The sequence below is a fragment of the Cnephaeus nilssonii genome (genome assembly GCF_951640355.1).
Source record: "Cnephaeus nilssonii genome assembly, chromosome: 21".
NCBI classification, from domain to species: Eukaryota; Metazoa; Chordata; class Mammalia; order Chiroptera; family Vespertilionidae; genus Cnephaeus; species Cnephaeus nilssonii.
Genome location: NC_137092.1, coordinates 8,190,388 through 8,204,114, shown reverse-complemented (window position 1 = coordinate 8,204,114; position 13,727 = coordinate 8,190,388). Strand labels below are relative to the sequence as shown.

General features: G+C 49.6%; 1 protein-coding gene across 1 annotated transcript in view; it reads right to left on the bottom strand.

Annotated features, from left to right (window-relative positions):
• MAGI3 (membrane associated guanylate kinase, WW and PDZ domain containing 3) overlaps positions 1-13,727 on the bottom strand; it is a 138,233-nt gene that overhangs the window by 12,746 nt on the left and 111,760 nt on the right. Inside the window, exons 9-15 of the mRNA XM_079761200.1 lie at positions 13,249-13,437; positions 10,654-11,250; positions 9,389-9,420; positions 7,124-7,280; positions 5,115-5,206; positions 3,008-3,200; positions 819-1,007 (exon numbers count right to left, since the gene is read on the bottom strand). Coding sequence (XP_079617326.1) covers positions 819-1,007; positions 3,008-3,200; positions 5,115-5,206; positions 7,124-7,280; positions 9,389-9,420; positions 10,654-11,250; positions 13,249-13,437 — 1,449 coding nt within the window. The remainder of the gene's footprint in view (positions 1-818; positions 1,008-3,007; positions 3,201-5,114; positions 5,207-7,123; positions 7,281-9,388; positions 9,421-10,653; positions 11,251-13,248; positions 13,438-13,727) is intronic.

The following is a 13,727-nucleotide window of genomic DNA, read 5'->3' as shown; positions in this document are numbered from 1 at the left end:
CAAAGGGACAATTGAAGACATATCTGGGTCAAGGTTTTTCTGTGAATCTGTTTTGCTTCCTCTCAACTGCTTCTAGCACTGGATTCACTGCTGCCTACACGATTTCTCCTAATTAAAACACCACCTGTGCCCCCATATTAAAAACTTCAGCACTGTCCTTTGACTAGGTCAGGTCCCGTCCCCGACATACTGCCATAGAATTCTTCTTAATGCAAACCGAGCCACGGACCCTTCGTTTCTGGAATCTGAGATGACACATAAACTAGGAGGTTTGGGCCAGATCGCCTCATCCTATATAATAAAAGGCTAATATGCAAATTGACCGAATGGCCAAATGACTAGTTGCTATAATGTGCACTGACCACCAGGGGGCAGATGCTCAATGCAGGAGTTGCTCCCTGGTGGTCAGTGCACTCCCACAGGGGGAACGCTGCTCAACCAGAAGCCGGGCCTCATGGCTGGTGAGCGCAGTGGCAGGAGCCTTTCCTGCCTCTGTGACAGCGCTAAGGATGTCTGACTGCCAGCTTAGGCCTGCTCCCTACAAGGAGCGGGCGGGGAGTGGGCCTAAGCTGTCAGTTGGACATCCCCTGAGGGATCCTGGACTGCGAGAGGGCGCAGGCCGGGCTGAGGCCCCTCCATCCAACCCCCCGAGTGCATGAATTTCATGCACCAGGCCTCTAGTTGGAAAATAAAGAAAATACTCATCATTCTTAAAGGGTGATGTCTCTAAGCCATTTGAACATCATTCCTGGTCAGTTTCGTGAGCCCCCGTGGGAGACCCAGCGGTGGGTCGGGACAGCAGGCCCAGCAGCCCTCACCTCCGGGAGGCGGCTTGGTTTTGGAGGTGAGGATGACGAAGCCAAACCCTTCATTCTCCTTCCGCTGCAGGACGACCTCATAGGCCTCCGGGGGCGCAGGCCTGGCGGGGCCGTCCGCTCGGTTCAGGCGCGGGGACCCGTTCTGTGCTGAGAGGAAGGCGTGGGGGCTGTCGTCCTCGGGCTGCTTCTCTACAACAAACATGATCGATACACATCGTCATTGTTGAGAACGAAAGCATTTTTGTGCTAAGCTTGTCACAAAAAATTTAGTTTCTAATGACAGAATAGAAAAGCTGCCCACCAAGCTCTGGGCATAATCTGAGGGCAGATGTGGGCAGCAGCTGTCTGCGGACTGAAATACCCTTAACGTAAGCAACTGGAAAAATACACAATGGGACCTCACTGTAGAGGGGGTTTTCAAAGCTTCCGTCAGATTTGATAGTAAAACAGTCCTTGAAATGGTTAGAATTCCAGAAAGGTTTTAGCCTGGACCAGTAATTTTAGCAAGTGCTGCGGCTGAGAGGTGGCACAGTGAGCTTCCCTTTGAGATCAACTTCCAATGGCACTGAGAGCAGGGGCTGAGGCGCATGGCGTCTGGGAGGTGGCCGCCCCAGGACAGGGTGCCGCCCGGCACGGGTGGGACGGTGCTCTGCCGGGTCTGCCTCTCACGGCGGCGGCGTTCAGGCCGCCGTTTCCTGGTGATGACATCGGACGAGGGAGCCAGGAGCCGTTCGCAGGCACGTGGCGAGCTGCCCACAGAATAGCAACCTCTCCCGGGCAGGGAGTCGGCCCACGGGGTCCCCAGCAAATGGCCAGTTAACCTAGAAGTTACTCCTAACTGATTTTTTTTAAATAGGCAAATTTTGTGCCATAAATGGATACAAGCCATCATTAACAACCACATCACACCACCATTGATGAATACACAAGTACAATTATCTGTTTTGGCTCAAAATCGACACCATCCTGAGACAGCTTTTGAATCTCAACCAAGAGCAACCAACGTCCAATCATTAATGAAAAAAAAAAAAATAAGGATTTTGGGGCGTAATTCACGGTTCGAATGAATGAGCTAAACGCCTCCAGTGACATCAAGTGGGCCTGCAGCTTCCTCAGGTCGCTGCCTCGGAGCAGCCAGCGGCCGGCGTGGCCAGGCCTTCCCCCCCCCCCCGCCCCCCCGCGTGTGTTCTGTTCCGAGCCCAGGACCACACGGAGGCGACAGTGCACTGGCATCTGTGTGCACCCCTAAACCCCTAAACGCCCCATCGCCCCGAGGCGGCGGGCTTTGCTTGGGATGCGACCATCAAAAACACAGCGCCGCGCTTCGTCAGAGTAATGCAAACGCCTTAATCAATAAAGAAAGAAAAAAAAAAGGGAAATGCAAAGACCATCGAGTCACCAGACCCTGGACGTCCTCGCTGTGCCAGGCCGGCGCTCCTAACCGAAGGGGCACGTGCCCCACCTTCGGGGGCTGACTGTCTGTCCGCGCTACAGGGTTGTCCTTATAAAACTGTTAAGTGGCCAGAATTGGCCTCTCAAAATTCCTATCTAATATTCACAAAGCTGTTGATGAGAAAAATGTAAGAGAGATTCGTATCTGAGTGCACCGTCTAGACGGCGGGCTCTGGAATTAAACACCCGTCTTGATCCCGGTCAGTTCTGTCTCCCAGCCTTTCTGGGAATAACTGTAAAACCAGATCGTGACAGTATTTACATCACAGCGTTGAAAAGATTAAATGACAGAATCCATATGCCTGGGACACAGTGAGCTCTCAATAAATGTCCCATGACATTATCCCAAAACTCCTCAAGTGGAGGCATTCTGTCCTCTGGGTATGTAGGATTTCATCAGGATCCAAAATCTTTGGATAGTCAGCGAGTGGGACGCCTCCGTATGACTAGATAACTCTGTATTTGTTTTAAGAAAGCAGATTTCACCTGGTAAAATCATCAACAAATTGATCTAATTTTATTATGGACCCCTCCCCCCCATTTTTCTTTTTTTGACAGTGTGATGATTATTTCTAAATCCTTCTGACCTTCCATGACCTTCCACAATGAGGCCCTGGGTCCCACCCACTGGGTTGTCTCACACACTATTCCACAAACCGCGTAAAAGAACTGTAACACCCCCGGGAAGTGGGCCGAGTCTCTGTTCTCTAAGGTATCGGAGCAGCGGGGGCGAGTACCTCCACAGAAGATCTTCCTCCGGACAGTCAGGAGCACGTGGCCATTGCGAGCAGCCGTCGTCATGAGGTCCAAGACCTGCTTGTGGGACTTGCCCTTCACGGGGATCCCGTCGATGCACATCAGCTCGTCGGCCGCGCGCAGCCGGCCGTCCTTCTCGGCGGCGCCCAGAGGGATGATGGCCCCGATGTAGATCTGACAAGACAGCGAGGCGGGGGTCGGGCTGCGCAGTCCGCCAGGATCGGCCAAGATCCCTAACTGCCGAGTGAAGGCTCCCCAACCCAGCGCCGTGCAAACCGGCAGGTGACTGCGGTTCGGCTCCGGGGCAGTCCTGCTTTGGAAAGGCGGTATCGCAGGCAGTGGCCACTCTCCGCAGCGGCCCTTTAAGTAACCGCACCACATGGTCCCTTCTGGACCCTCGGGGTTGGGTACAGAGAAGGCAGAAAACACCGAGTTGCGCAATAACGTTAACAAGTGCCACCATCACCACCATCACCACAACAAAACAAAGTCATTCAACTCAAAAAGCCCGATTCTGTGGGGTCACTACAAAAGTAGACAGAAGTCTGTCGCCATCAGGAAAATTTCTCACGCGCTGTGCACAGCAGCTGGGTAATTCCTGCGCCGCTGCCATCACCTACCGCTGTCAGTCCAAGTTCAGTGCATCAAACAGAAACATTGCTGGGTCCTGAACCTCGAGGCAGTGACTATTTTTAGGGGACAGAGTGGCTAAGGTACAGCTGCTTCCAGGTGAGCGTGTCAGGGTCACTCCGCTGGCCGCAGTCAAAGTCCTGTAATTAGGCAGTCCCCAGTGCCGGGGCCAACGCCAGAGCTGCTACAACCTGACATCGAAGAGAAAGGTTTCTCCCAGGTTGTTTGAGATAAATTTCTAAAATGTCTAAATGACCACTACGAGTACCAACAAAACAGGAAGCAATCAAACAAAACTCTCTCTTTTTAAAAAATATATATTTTTGTTGATTTTAGAGAGAGAGAAAGGGAGAGAGAGAGGAACATCAATGATGAGAGAGAAACATTGATTAGCTGCCTCCTGCACGCCCCCTACTGGGGATCAAGTCAGCAACCCAGGCATGTGCCCTGACCAGGAATCTAACCGGTACCTCTTGGTTCATGAGTCGATGCTCAACCACTGAGCCACACCAGCCGGGCTCAGACAAAACTATATCATCAGAAATAACCAAGGTTCCTATGCCTGGCCTACATAGGGGAAACTATTAACTGTAACCGAATGACTCACCAGGACACATTTATACGACAGAAATCAAATGTTCTATTCAGAAACAGAAGAAAGACTGTCACTTGAAAAGATTATTGTTACTCACCTAACTTTCCAGCATCGTCATAATTCAGTCTTTCTTGATATTAGACAAAAAACCCACTTCAATACATTCTTAAATTCTAAAGAAGCACATTACTTCTTTGTCATTCAAACTAAGGGCAGAACTTTAAAAAATGCTATCCACCACGTTTGTTCTTTAATTTTCCTCGAGAATCGTGTATGAATAAAATTCTAGATTTTAAATGCTCTGCAAAACATAACCCTCATGCTTTCTGGACAGAAACATTAATTATTTTATATCTTTCTGGTTTCATAGGTAACAAATGAAATGGCAAATTTCTGAGCATAAAAATGTCAACCCATTAATAATAAGGTGAGTAATACGGATGAGGTGACATAATATTCATGGCTCATGCCCACTGTTTACGGAACATTCAGAAGATAGAGTGACTGTGGTAAATAGGATTTTGAATTACAGTTTTCTTAGAAAAGGAAAATGCCTTAAGATCTCTTTAATGAAGGCAAAAGGAAAGAAAGAGGTTTTAAATAAGCACTAGGCACACAGAGAGATTAATTCCTGTCCAATTGAGGGCCGACAGATCCAGTTTCCACCAGCTTTAGCTGCATAAGTCAAGGAGGGACTACGAACTAATGGAAATGCAATTCTCATGTTAACGAAACTGACAGAGAAAACAAAATATTTTTTTAAAAAATCAAACAAAACAGAAAACGGCAAAAACACCCGATTCTACCAAACTGCCACTTAACAGCTTTCCCAGGAGCAGCCGCGTCCCGGGGTTCACACTCACAGCTTGGTCAGGGCCGTCTCCTCCCAGCACCCGGAAGCCGAACCCCGATTCCTGTTTCCGGAGAAAAACATCCAAGTCTTTGGTGTTTGGCGCTAAGGAAAACCAGAAGATATTAAATACATAAATAAATACTTTGGTTTATTTTAAAAGGATTAAAATGAAATTAAGTTCAGTAGTAGGGTAGTATTATAGAGTTCAATAAACCACATCCTTAGAATGTTCTGAGATGCAAAAATTTACCCAAGAGTAAAACACCACAAAAAAAAAAATAATTCAATTGTAAATCTTTGCTTTGAGTTCCAAACAAAACTTTGTATCAAGTTTTACCCTTACACCTGGCCGGCGTGGCTCAGTGGTTGAGCAGTGACCTATGAACCAGGAGGTCATGGTTTGATTCCCAGTCAGGGCACATGCCCCGGTTGCGGGCTCGATCCCCAGTGTGGGGCATGCAGGAGGCAGCCGATCAATGATTCTCATCGTTGATGTTTCTGTCTCTCCCTCTCCCTTCCTCTCTGAAATCAATTAAAAATAATATATATATATAAAATAATATATATATTATATATTATATATATATAAAAATAATATATATATTATTTATATGTATATATATATACACACATATAAAAGATTTACCCTCACGTTCATGTGCTCAGTGCTACACTGCCATTAACTCTTCATGCCTTCAAATCAGCATTACAATATTCAATTTAAAATTACCAAATTTAAGTTTGATATTTGATAGTGTAAATTGCCTAAATTAACACGTGGGCAAATCCTGGAAAAAGAGAGTCTGTAAAATGTCTTAGTTCTGCTCCTAACCTAATGCTTTGTTTCAGAAAAGCATTCCGCATGGACTGCTGACTTAGCCTAATTTTGCAAAATGGTATTATTTTAAAAGTAAGTAACGGTTAACACCTATCATTGGCCCCATTTTCTCGCTGGGGAAACTGAGGGCCCAGCATCCCACGGAGGGAAATGGCAGAGGTTTGAACTCAGCTTGGTTTCCATGGTCTGGCTCTTAACCCCAAGGGGGGCAATCACCCGAAGATTAAGTCAGGAACAGCTGCTGCATGACTGCAATCTTATCTCTGCGAAAACATGATGCTACTTAGGAGGAGGAAGCATTTGCTAGAAGGGAAGGGAGAGAGGCGTGGCAGGGAGTGCTTTAAAAGCGAGCTGCCGTGTAGAGCCGTTCCTGAGCGTGCTCCTCAGAAGCGGTCTCTTCTGAGAGATTCCTGCTCCCAGAACCCTCGAACTTCAGCGATGAAAGGCCTCATGAGCCCAGCTCAGCTATGGTGTGGGTGAGGCCCAACAATCGCCATGAAGATGGACAATTGGGGAAATAAGCATGAAATAATTACATCTAACATTTCCATCGATGCACATCTTTTCCAAGGCAGATTTAGATCTATTGCCTAAAAACCGATACATTAAAAAAGCAAGCCACCTTCAATCTGCAATTTTACTTCGGAAGAGGTTCGCAGCCGTAAGTAAACGAGGATGGACCTGAATCTCTGCCTTGTACTCGCTCTCCTCCTCTCTCAGCGGGACTCCGCAGGGCGCGCTCCTGGGTTCCTCCTCAGGTTCACCCCTCTGCGTCATCCCCCTCCACACCCCTGCTGGGCGTCCTCCTAAGACTCAGTCCCACAGCATCATCCCTGCAGTCAAAACCGTCGCCTGCTCCCCTCATGCCTCTGGCCGACTCCAGCGCCTCCGAGCGGCGCCCTCTTTTCGGGTGTGGGGCCTACGTAACTATTTATCTATCTCTGTATTCCCGTTACTTTGATGTTGGGTACATAGTAGGCACTTAACATGTGCTTTTGAAAAAAAAGAAACGAAAAGAATGAATGAATGTTCAATGTGAATGGAAGAAGCCCGGAGTCATAGGATGGAATGAAGAAATGACTTTTCCACGTGGTTTTAAAAGATGGTAGGCCCCAGTTTATTAAAAAAAATTCAAATTGATTTTGTCGCCTGCTCTCCTGAGACACTCCCCAACTACTTACGTTTGTCTTCATATAACGTCTTGGACTTCAGGTAGACCTCCGAGGGGTCCAGCTTGGGGGACCCGGACCTGACGATGCTGGGTGGGAAAGGCAGAGGCTGCGGAACGGGCTCATTCACGACCTCCAAGCTTCCCGCATGTTCCTTTTTATCCGTTTTCTGAAATGGAAAAGGCCTTTACTTAGTATTTTAAACAGCCAGATGGTTGATGTGTTCATAAAACAGTTGTCTAAACCCGGTGTGTCAACTGATGGTGGGTGTGGAGGGGCAGGTCGAAGCCACGGCCCCGCCGCGGTCTCCCAGGCGTTCCCTCTCGGGGCCGTGGTTAAAGCAGTGGTCGGCAAACTCATTCGTCCACAGAGCCAAATACCAACAGTACAACGATTGACATTGCTTTTGAGAGCCAAATTTTTTAAACTTAAACTTCTTCTAACGCCACTTCTTCAAAACAGACTCGCCCAGGCCGTGGTATTTTGTGGAAGAGCCACACTCAAGGGGCCAAAGAGCCGCATGTGGCTCGCGAGCCGCAGTTTGCCGACCACGGGCTTAAAGCCCAGTTCACCGGAATTAGCGAAGGCTCGCAGGGATGTCCACAGCGAGGCCTCGGTGAGCCCCGAGCCTCCTGGTCCTGCAGCCGCACACGCTGCTTCGAGGGGAAGGGAAAGCGGACGCGGGACTCAGCGCTTCTCCGGGGGCAGGAGGGAGACAGGGACTCCCTCCCCGCTCACGGAACCCCGTGCCCAGGGACCGTGTTGAGGAGAACATTCTTTCTAAGCGACTGGACAGGAAGTGCTAACGAACGCAGGCGTAAGACGGCTCTGTGGGCACCTGCGCCCCGGCCGGGCAGGCAGACGGGGGACTGGAGAAGGACATGCCCACGTCCCCCCATTCAGACGGAACTCGCGCTGCACAGTATCCAAGCGAAATGAGATCTTTCCTAACACCCTAAAGGTGAAGCCCCTGAGCAGCCTGAGAAACAGGTCTGCTTCTGAGGACGGCTTGTCCTGAACTACTGTGAGGAGGGGGCGGGAGATAAAATAATCCACCCTGCGGGCTGCAGGGGCGGCGTCTGTCGGGGGGCAGGGGGGGACCCTTTGCTGACTGGGACCAGGCAGATGGCGGGGGAGGTGTGGACAGCCCCCCCACCCCTCGCCCCAGGCGCCCTGGGATTCTGTCCGAGCGGTGGGGTCATCAGAGACCTCCCTCAGCTCTGAAGCATCAGGGTCACCGCGCTGCACCAGCATCCATTAGGAAACATGCAGAAGCACAGGAGTGACCAATGGTCCTAGAGGAACAGAGAAATGTGGGAAACTCCCGTGCAGTTTTCACTGAATAGGAAAACATAAATGCCGTCCACCCCGGGCCTGAGCGGAACGTCTACATCCAAGTGCAGAGTTCCTTTCCTTTTCATCCGCAAAACGGCAGGTCTGCTGATGAACCCGCCAGGCAGGCGAGGCAAGATTCATCCCTTCACCTCTGATGGTCTGTCCTTCAACAGCCCAGGTTTAAGCTTAAGCACGACCACCTTTCGCCTGTGAGAGGACAGACTCGAACTCGGATTTCACATACAATGGTCTGTGTGGCCACATCCACACGATTGCGGCTGCACTCGTGCTACAAGCAAGCGGCTGCCCTGTGCCGGGCACGGGGTCTCTGCGGCGTTATCTGGTGCCTCCTTTTCTAGGTCTCGTTCTCTCCACGGGTCCTTCGGGCGGCTCCTCGGCGGCCCAGGAGGATGCCGAGGAAAGCGCTGTTTCAGGCCGACAGCCTGTCCCTTTGACCACAAGCGGCCTGGGCACAGGGGGCCACGATTCCAAGTCTCGCTCAGTCCTCCAGGCCAGGTTACCGACATGTGGGCGTTTGCAGCCCCCATGAGCCTGGGTGAGGCAGCCACGTCTTCCCCGTGGGCACACGGAGAGGATGTGAACGTCCATGGCCTCCATGAGCTCCTCTCCACCCAGAAGGGCCCTGAGCAGCCACTTCTGGGCCCACGCTGTCCTTCTGGGCCCACGCTGTCCTTCTGGGCCCACGCTGTCCTTCTGTGCCCACGCTGTCCTGCTGTCTGGGCCTCTCGTGTCCCTCCAATGCACACTCAGCCCGAGAGCACCGCTCTCCTCTGCGGGCCTTCTGACTCCCCCGCTTCCCTGAGGGTCTGACACAGCCAGGACCACTGGGGAGGGGGGGGGGCGCTGGGGGGGGTGGTAGCCCTGGCAGAGGGGGCGGGCAGTGTGCTGGGAAGGAGCCATTGAGGGCCACTGTGTACTCACCGTTTTGGCAGTTTTCGTTGGTGAAGGAGGACCTTAAGAAAACAAAACAAAACACAAGCCGAGTTTTAAAAACAGGAAGCATTTCCAGATCACAAATGCAGTGAACACGTGTGATGAACTGGCTGGGCGGTTTTGTCTGGCACCGTCTACGTGCCCGGCATTGCCCATGTGTGACCTCATTCCATCGTTATGACAATCCTAAGGCATGAATGCTACCACCGTTTTACAGACGAGGCAGCCAAAGTCCAGACAGAGTAACACCACTTCCCTACGGCGCACAGCCAACGGGGGGCGGGGCAGGAACTGACGGCCCAACCGTGCCCCACGCTGGTCATTGGAGACCAGACCGGGGACCCTCCAGCCCCAGCAGAGAGGTCCCCCCCCCCCCCCCCGTACTCTCAGCACCTCCTGCCTCACCACCCGGAGAAGAAACAAATTAGTTCAAGACGTGAGAATAAGGGCGGGTGGGGAGAAATGCCCCAATGCAGTTACACTTCTCATGTGCCTCAAAAGTGAAAACTAAAAGCCAGAGAGAGAGGAGTGGAGGCCAGGTTTTACCCTTCCGAGTACCAGCCACGCTCAGGTGTGCATTTACGGGAGTCCGTTAACATGCACACTTGGTGACCGGTCCTCGGAACGGGATGTATAATCGCCCGGAGCAGTTCGTGCCAGCTGATGACCTTGGAAAATAAAAACTTTATTTCTCTCACGTGAGCACTGTGGGGTTTAATGAACCTTGAGGGACAGAGACGAAAGCTTAGGGTGGGAGCTCTATGAGTGCACGTTATCCTGACTGCTCCTACAGGACACGTGAGCGCTCTGTGCGACACTCTGCTGGGTCACAGCGAGCCGGCCCTCTCCGGCATCCCTGCACGTCACACAGGTCCAGGCCAAGACCAGGGATGGAGAGTCAATTTCTCCTGCTGTCCTCCACAGAGAACATGAAAGGAAGAGGACCTATTTCACGTGAAGCAGCACAAGGCGACTGCACCGCGTGGCTCCCTCCTATCATTAAAGCCACAAACCCGATTTTTAAACGCATAGAGAGGGGAGGCAATCCATCATGGATATGAGGGAAACCATTAATAACTCAAGAATCTGCTGCAAAGGATACTGCTCACGGAAGCAGTCAGACAGAACCTTCTGGAACATGCCCACGAGGGGCCAGCTGAGTCTGCTGGGAGAAGACCTTCTGCGCTGCCGGAAGGACAAACAACAGATAAGCAAGCGCGAGCAGCGACCGTGGCCGGCTGCGCTTCACTCACCTCCTCGCAGGATGAGCAGGGGCACGTCCGCGCCCACGGGGAACTGCTTCAGCACCTCGACCACTTGCAGGTGCGTCAAGCTCTGCACGTTCTGGTGGTAGATTTCCTTGATGACGTCCCCCTTCTGGAGGCCCGGGCACCACTGGCTGTCCAGGATCATCCTCACCTTCTGGCCGGTGGGGCTGTCGGCAATCGCAAAGCCAAAGCCCTTGGGGCCCTTGATCAGAGGGACTGTCACGAGTTCGGGTTGGGAGCTGCCCGAGGAGGCCACGGACGCTCTCTGCTCGCTCGCGTCCGATGGCCCGTTGAGACGGTCGCTGAGCAGGACCTGCCCCGGCTTCCCATTCTGGTCCAGGGCCATCGCCCCCGACTTAAAATCCGGAGTGTTCTCTCCCTTGGCCAGTGACTGTCCGTTGACCACGGGAGTGGCAGCGACCATGTCCACGGCGGGGTCGTCGTTGTCGTCCGGGAGCGGATAACCACGGCATAAAGTGAGGTTTACGTACTGATTGACAGGCACCAGCTGAAACATCTGGACCACATCTGCGTGGGTGTGACCCAGGACACAGCTGCCGTTGATGTCTACAATAACATCGCCTGGTAGAAGATAATCGTGTTAGAAATACTGCAGCCACCAAGTAAGCTCATTTTTATTGTTGGGGGGAGACGAATGTATAAATCTTCATTATCTTTGCAGCAGAGAGCGATGACCTCACACTCAAGGGAAGCATACTGAAAATAATTGCAAATTCATACTGTCATTGTTAGTATACCCTCCGAGTCCCACCCACGTGGCCACACAAGCTCGGTGCGTTGTAGTGGGTGTTCAGTACACAGACGGGGAGCGAGTCCTCGCTGACGACTTGTACAAACAGGCCATCTTTAAATACTGCCTTGTTCCTTGACTTTTAAGAAGCCATTAAGATGTAATTAAAATTCATAACGTAGGGCTAAAGATTAGACTGATGTTGTTATGAATATATTTTAGCATTTTTATCTTTCTAGAGTTTCAATTTGCTGTCATTCTGATTTCACAAGGAGAAACAAGCCACAACAGAAGCAAAGAACATAGTGAAACACCGAAAAGTCAGCTAAATTAATCCTGAAAAGTTGGTTTTGCTCCTCTGATTTTGCATTATTAAGACCACTGCCACTTGACATTCATCAGCTGTGTGTTTTTAATGCAGCCTTAAGTTTTAAAAAGTGTGCTCTGTTGTCTTATTCATTTGCTGCTTTTATTTGAATATGATTATTTAAAAGGTTATGGCCAGCCTTGGCCAGTGTGGTTGGTTGGGTGTTTCCCAGGCACGGAAAGGTTGACTCCTGGTAAGGCTCGTGCCTGGATTGTGGGCTCCATCCCAGGTCAGAGGCGTGCAGGAGGCAGCCAATCAATGATTCTCTCTCTCCCTCTCCCTTCCTCTCTTTGAAATCAAAGAAAACATATTTTTTAAAAAATCAACATGAATGGTATTAAAAAACATTAATCTGTGGAAATCTGTCCATAATCTAAGAAGATACAGAAATTAGACTAATTAGAAACAATGTTTTGACTTTTCCTCCTCTAGTTAAAATCCCAGAATTTTCATGGAAGTATTATTATATTGCTGTGCAAGTTAGATAAATTTAGACAAATATGAATATTATGAAATCCCAACAGCATATACAATGTCCATTTCATGGACAAAATGTTCAAGAAGTAAAAATTGAGAACTAAAAACCCCCCTTATTATTCATTTTAATCTCTAGAGTTTATTTTATAAAGTAATAGAGGAGAGCTAAAAATAATTTTCTTTACAAATATAACTTTTGATTATTTTAAGTTTCATGTTTTGAGTCTCTATCACCTAAACGGGAAGGAATAATTTGAGAGATCCCATATCCTAATTGGAAGTAAGCCAACATCCACCATGAAAGGTAGTATTATGGCGGTGGGAGCTGTCCAAGTGCGGCCTACATGGTGTGTGAACTAACAGAGGAGTAGAAAAGTCTAGTCAACAGTATGAAAAGCAACCTCAGTGGGTTACTAAACCCTTCTGGAAAAATGTGTTTGAGCCTCCCGCATAGTCTGTAACTAGTCCTGAACGTCCCCTCTGCCATGGACACGGTCAGCCATAGAAAACTTTGTAGAAGTTAGGAAGTTAGGAAAGCTATTACACACAAATTCATGCAGCTCTGCAGCAATGGCAATCTCCGTGTCTATCGTCCTTCACATAGCGGCTCAGCTTTATTCCCGGCCAGTGAGACCAAGGAAGCAAGCAGACAAGACAGCCTGGGAGAGAACTCAGGACGTAACCATTTGTGCGGCATCACTATAACATCACAATGGATCATTTTTCAAAACAGGTTATAGGTCAATGTTAGGTAGCTCCAAAAATGCCCCACATTGGAAGAAAACCAAACAATCACATAGTTTTCTGAGGTGGCTCATACATCTTTAGCTCAGTCCAGCCAAAGGGTTATTAACCAGGGCTTACCCATCCATTTTTGCTACAGAAATTTAAAAGTGCTTGCGTCTGGGGTGCTGCCGCAGAGGCTAATGGCGATGGTGCGTAATATCCAGAGCACATACACTTATATGTTTATTAAGTTGCTTACCTGGTGCAATTTTCCCGTCCTGAGCGGCAGGGCCGTCTTTCAGCACGTTTTTCACCTGCAGGAACTCGTCAGGCCTGTCCCCACCGATGATGGTGAAACCGAAGCCCATCGTGCTTTTCTGCAATGATGCCCGAACCAGGATGCCTTTAAGCTGGGACGGATCCCGCGTGAAGTGGGATTTTTCCGTGTCTGTGCCAAAATGAGAAATGGGTTTGAGAACAAAAATCACTACAATGAACAGGGCCCTTGAAGGCAATATTCAAGGTCGTCTATATAATTTAAACAAACCACAGAGAAGAAAAAATTAGAGGGACTTTAATGTCATAGAACAGTTAGAATTTAAATTCATAAACTGAATCACTGAAAAGTAAAACTTAGCGTGTGTCATTACTCTTTTCTAAGGTTCTTCCTTGTAATTTGAAAGGTAAAAGCACCTACTTTTCCTCCTCCTTGTTTGTACTTACTTCCTCTCACCCTTA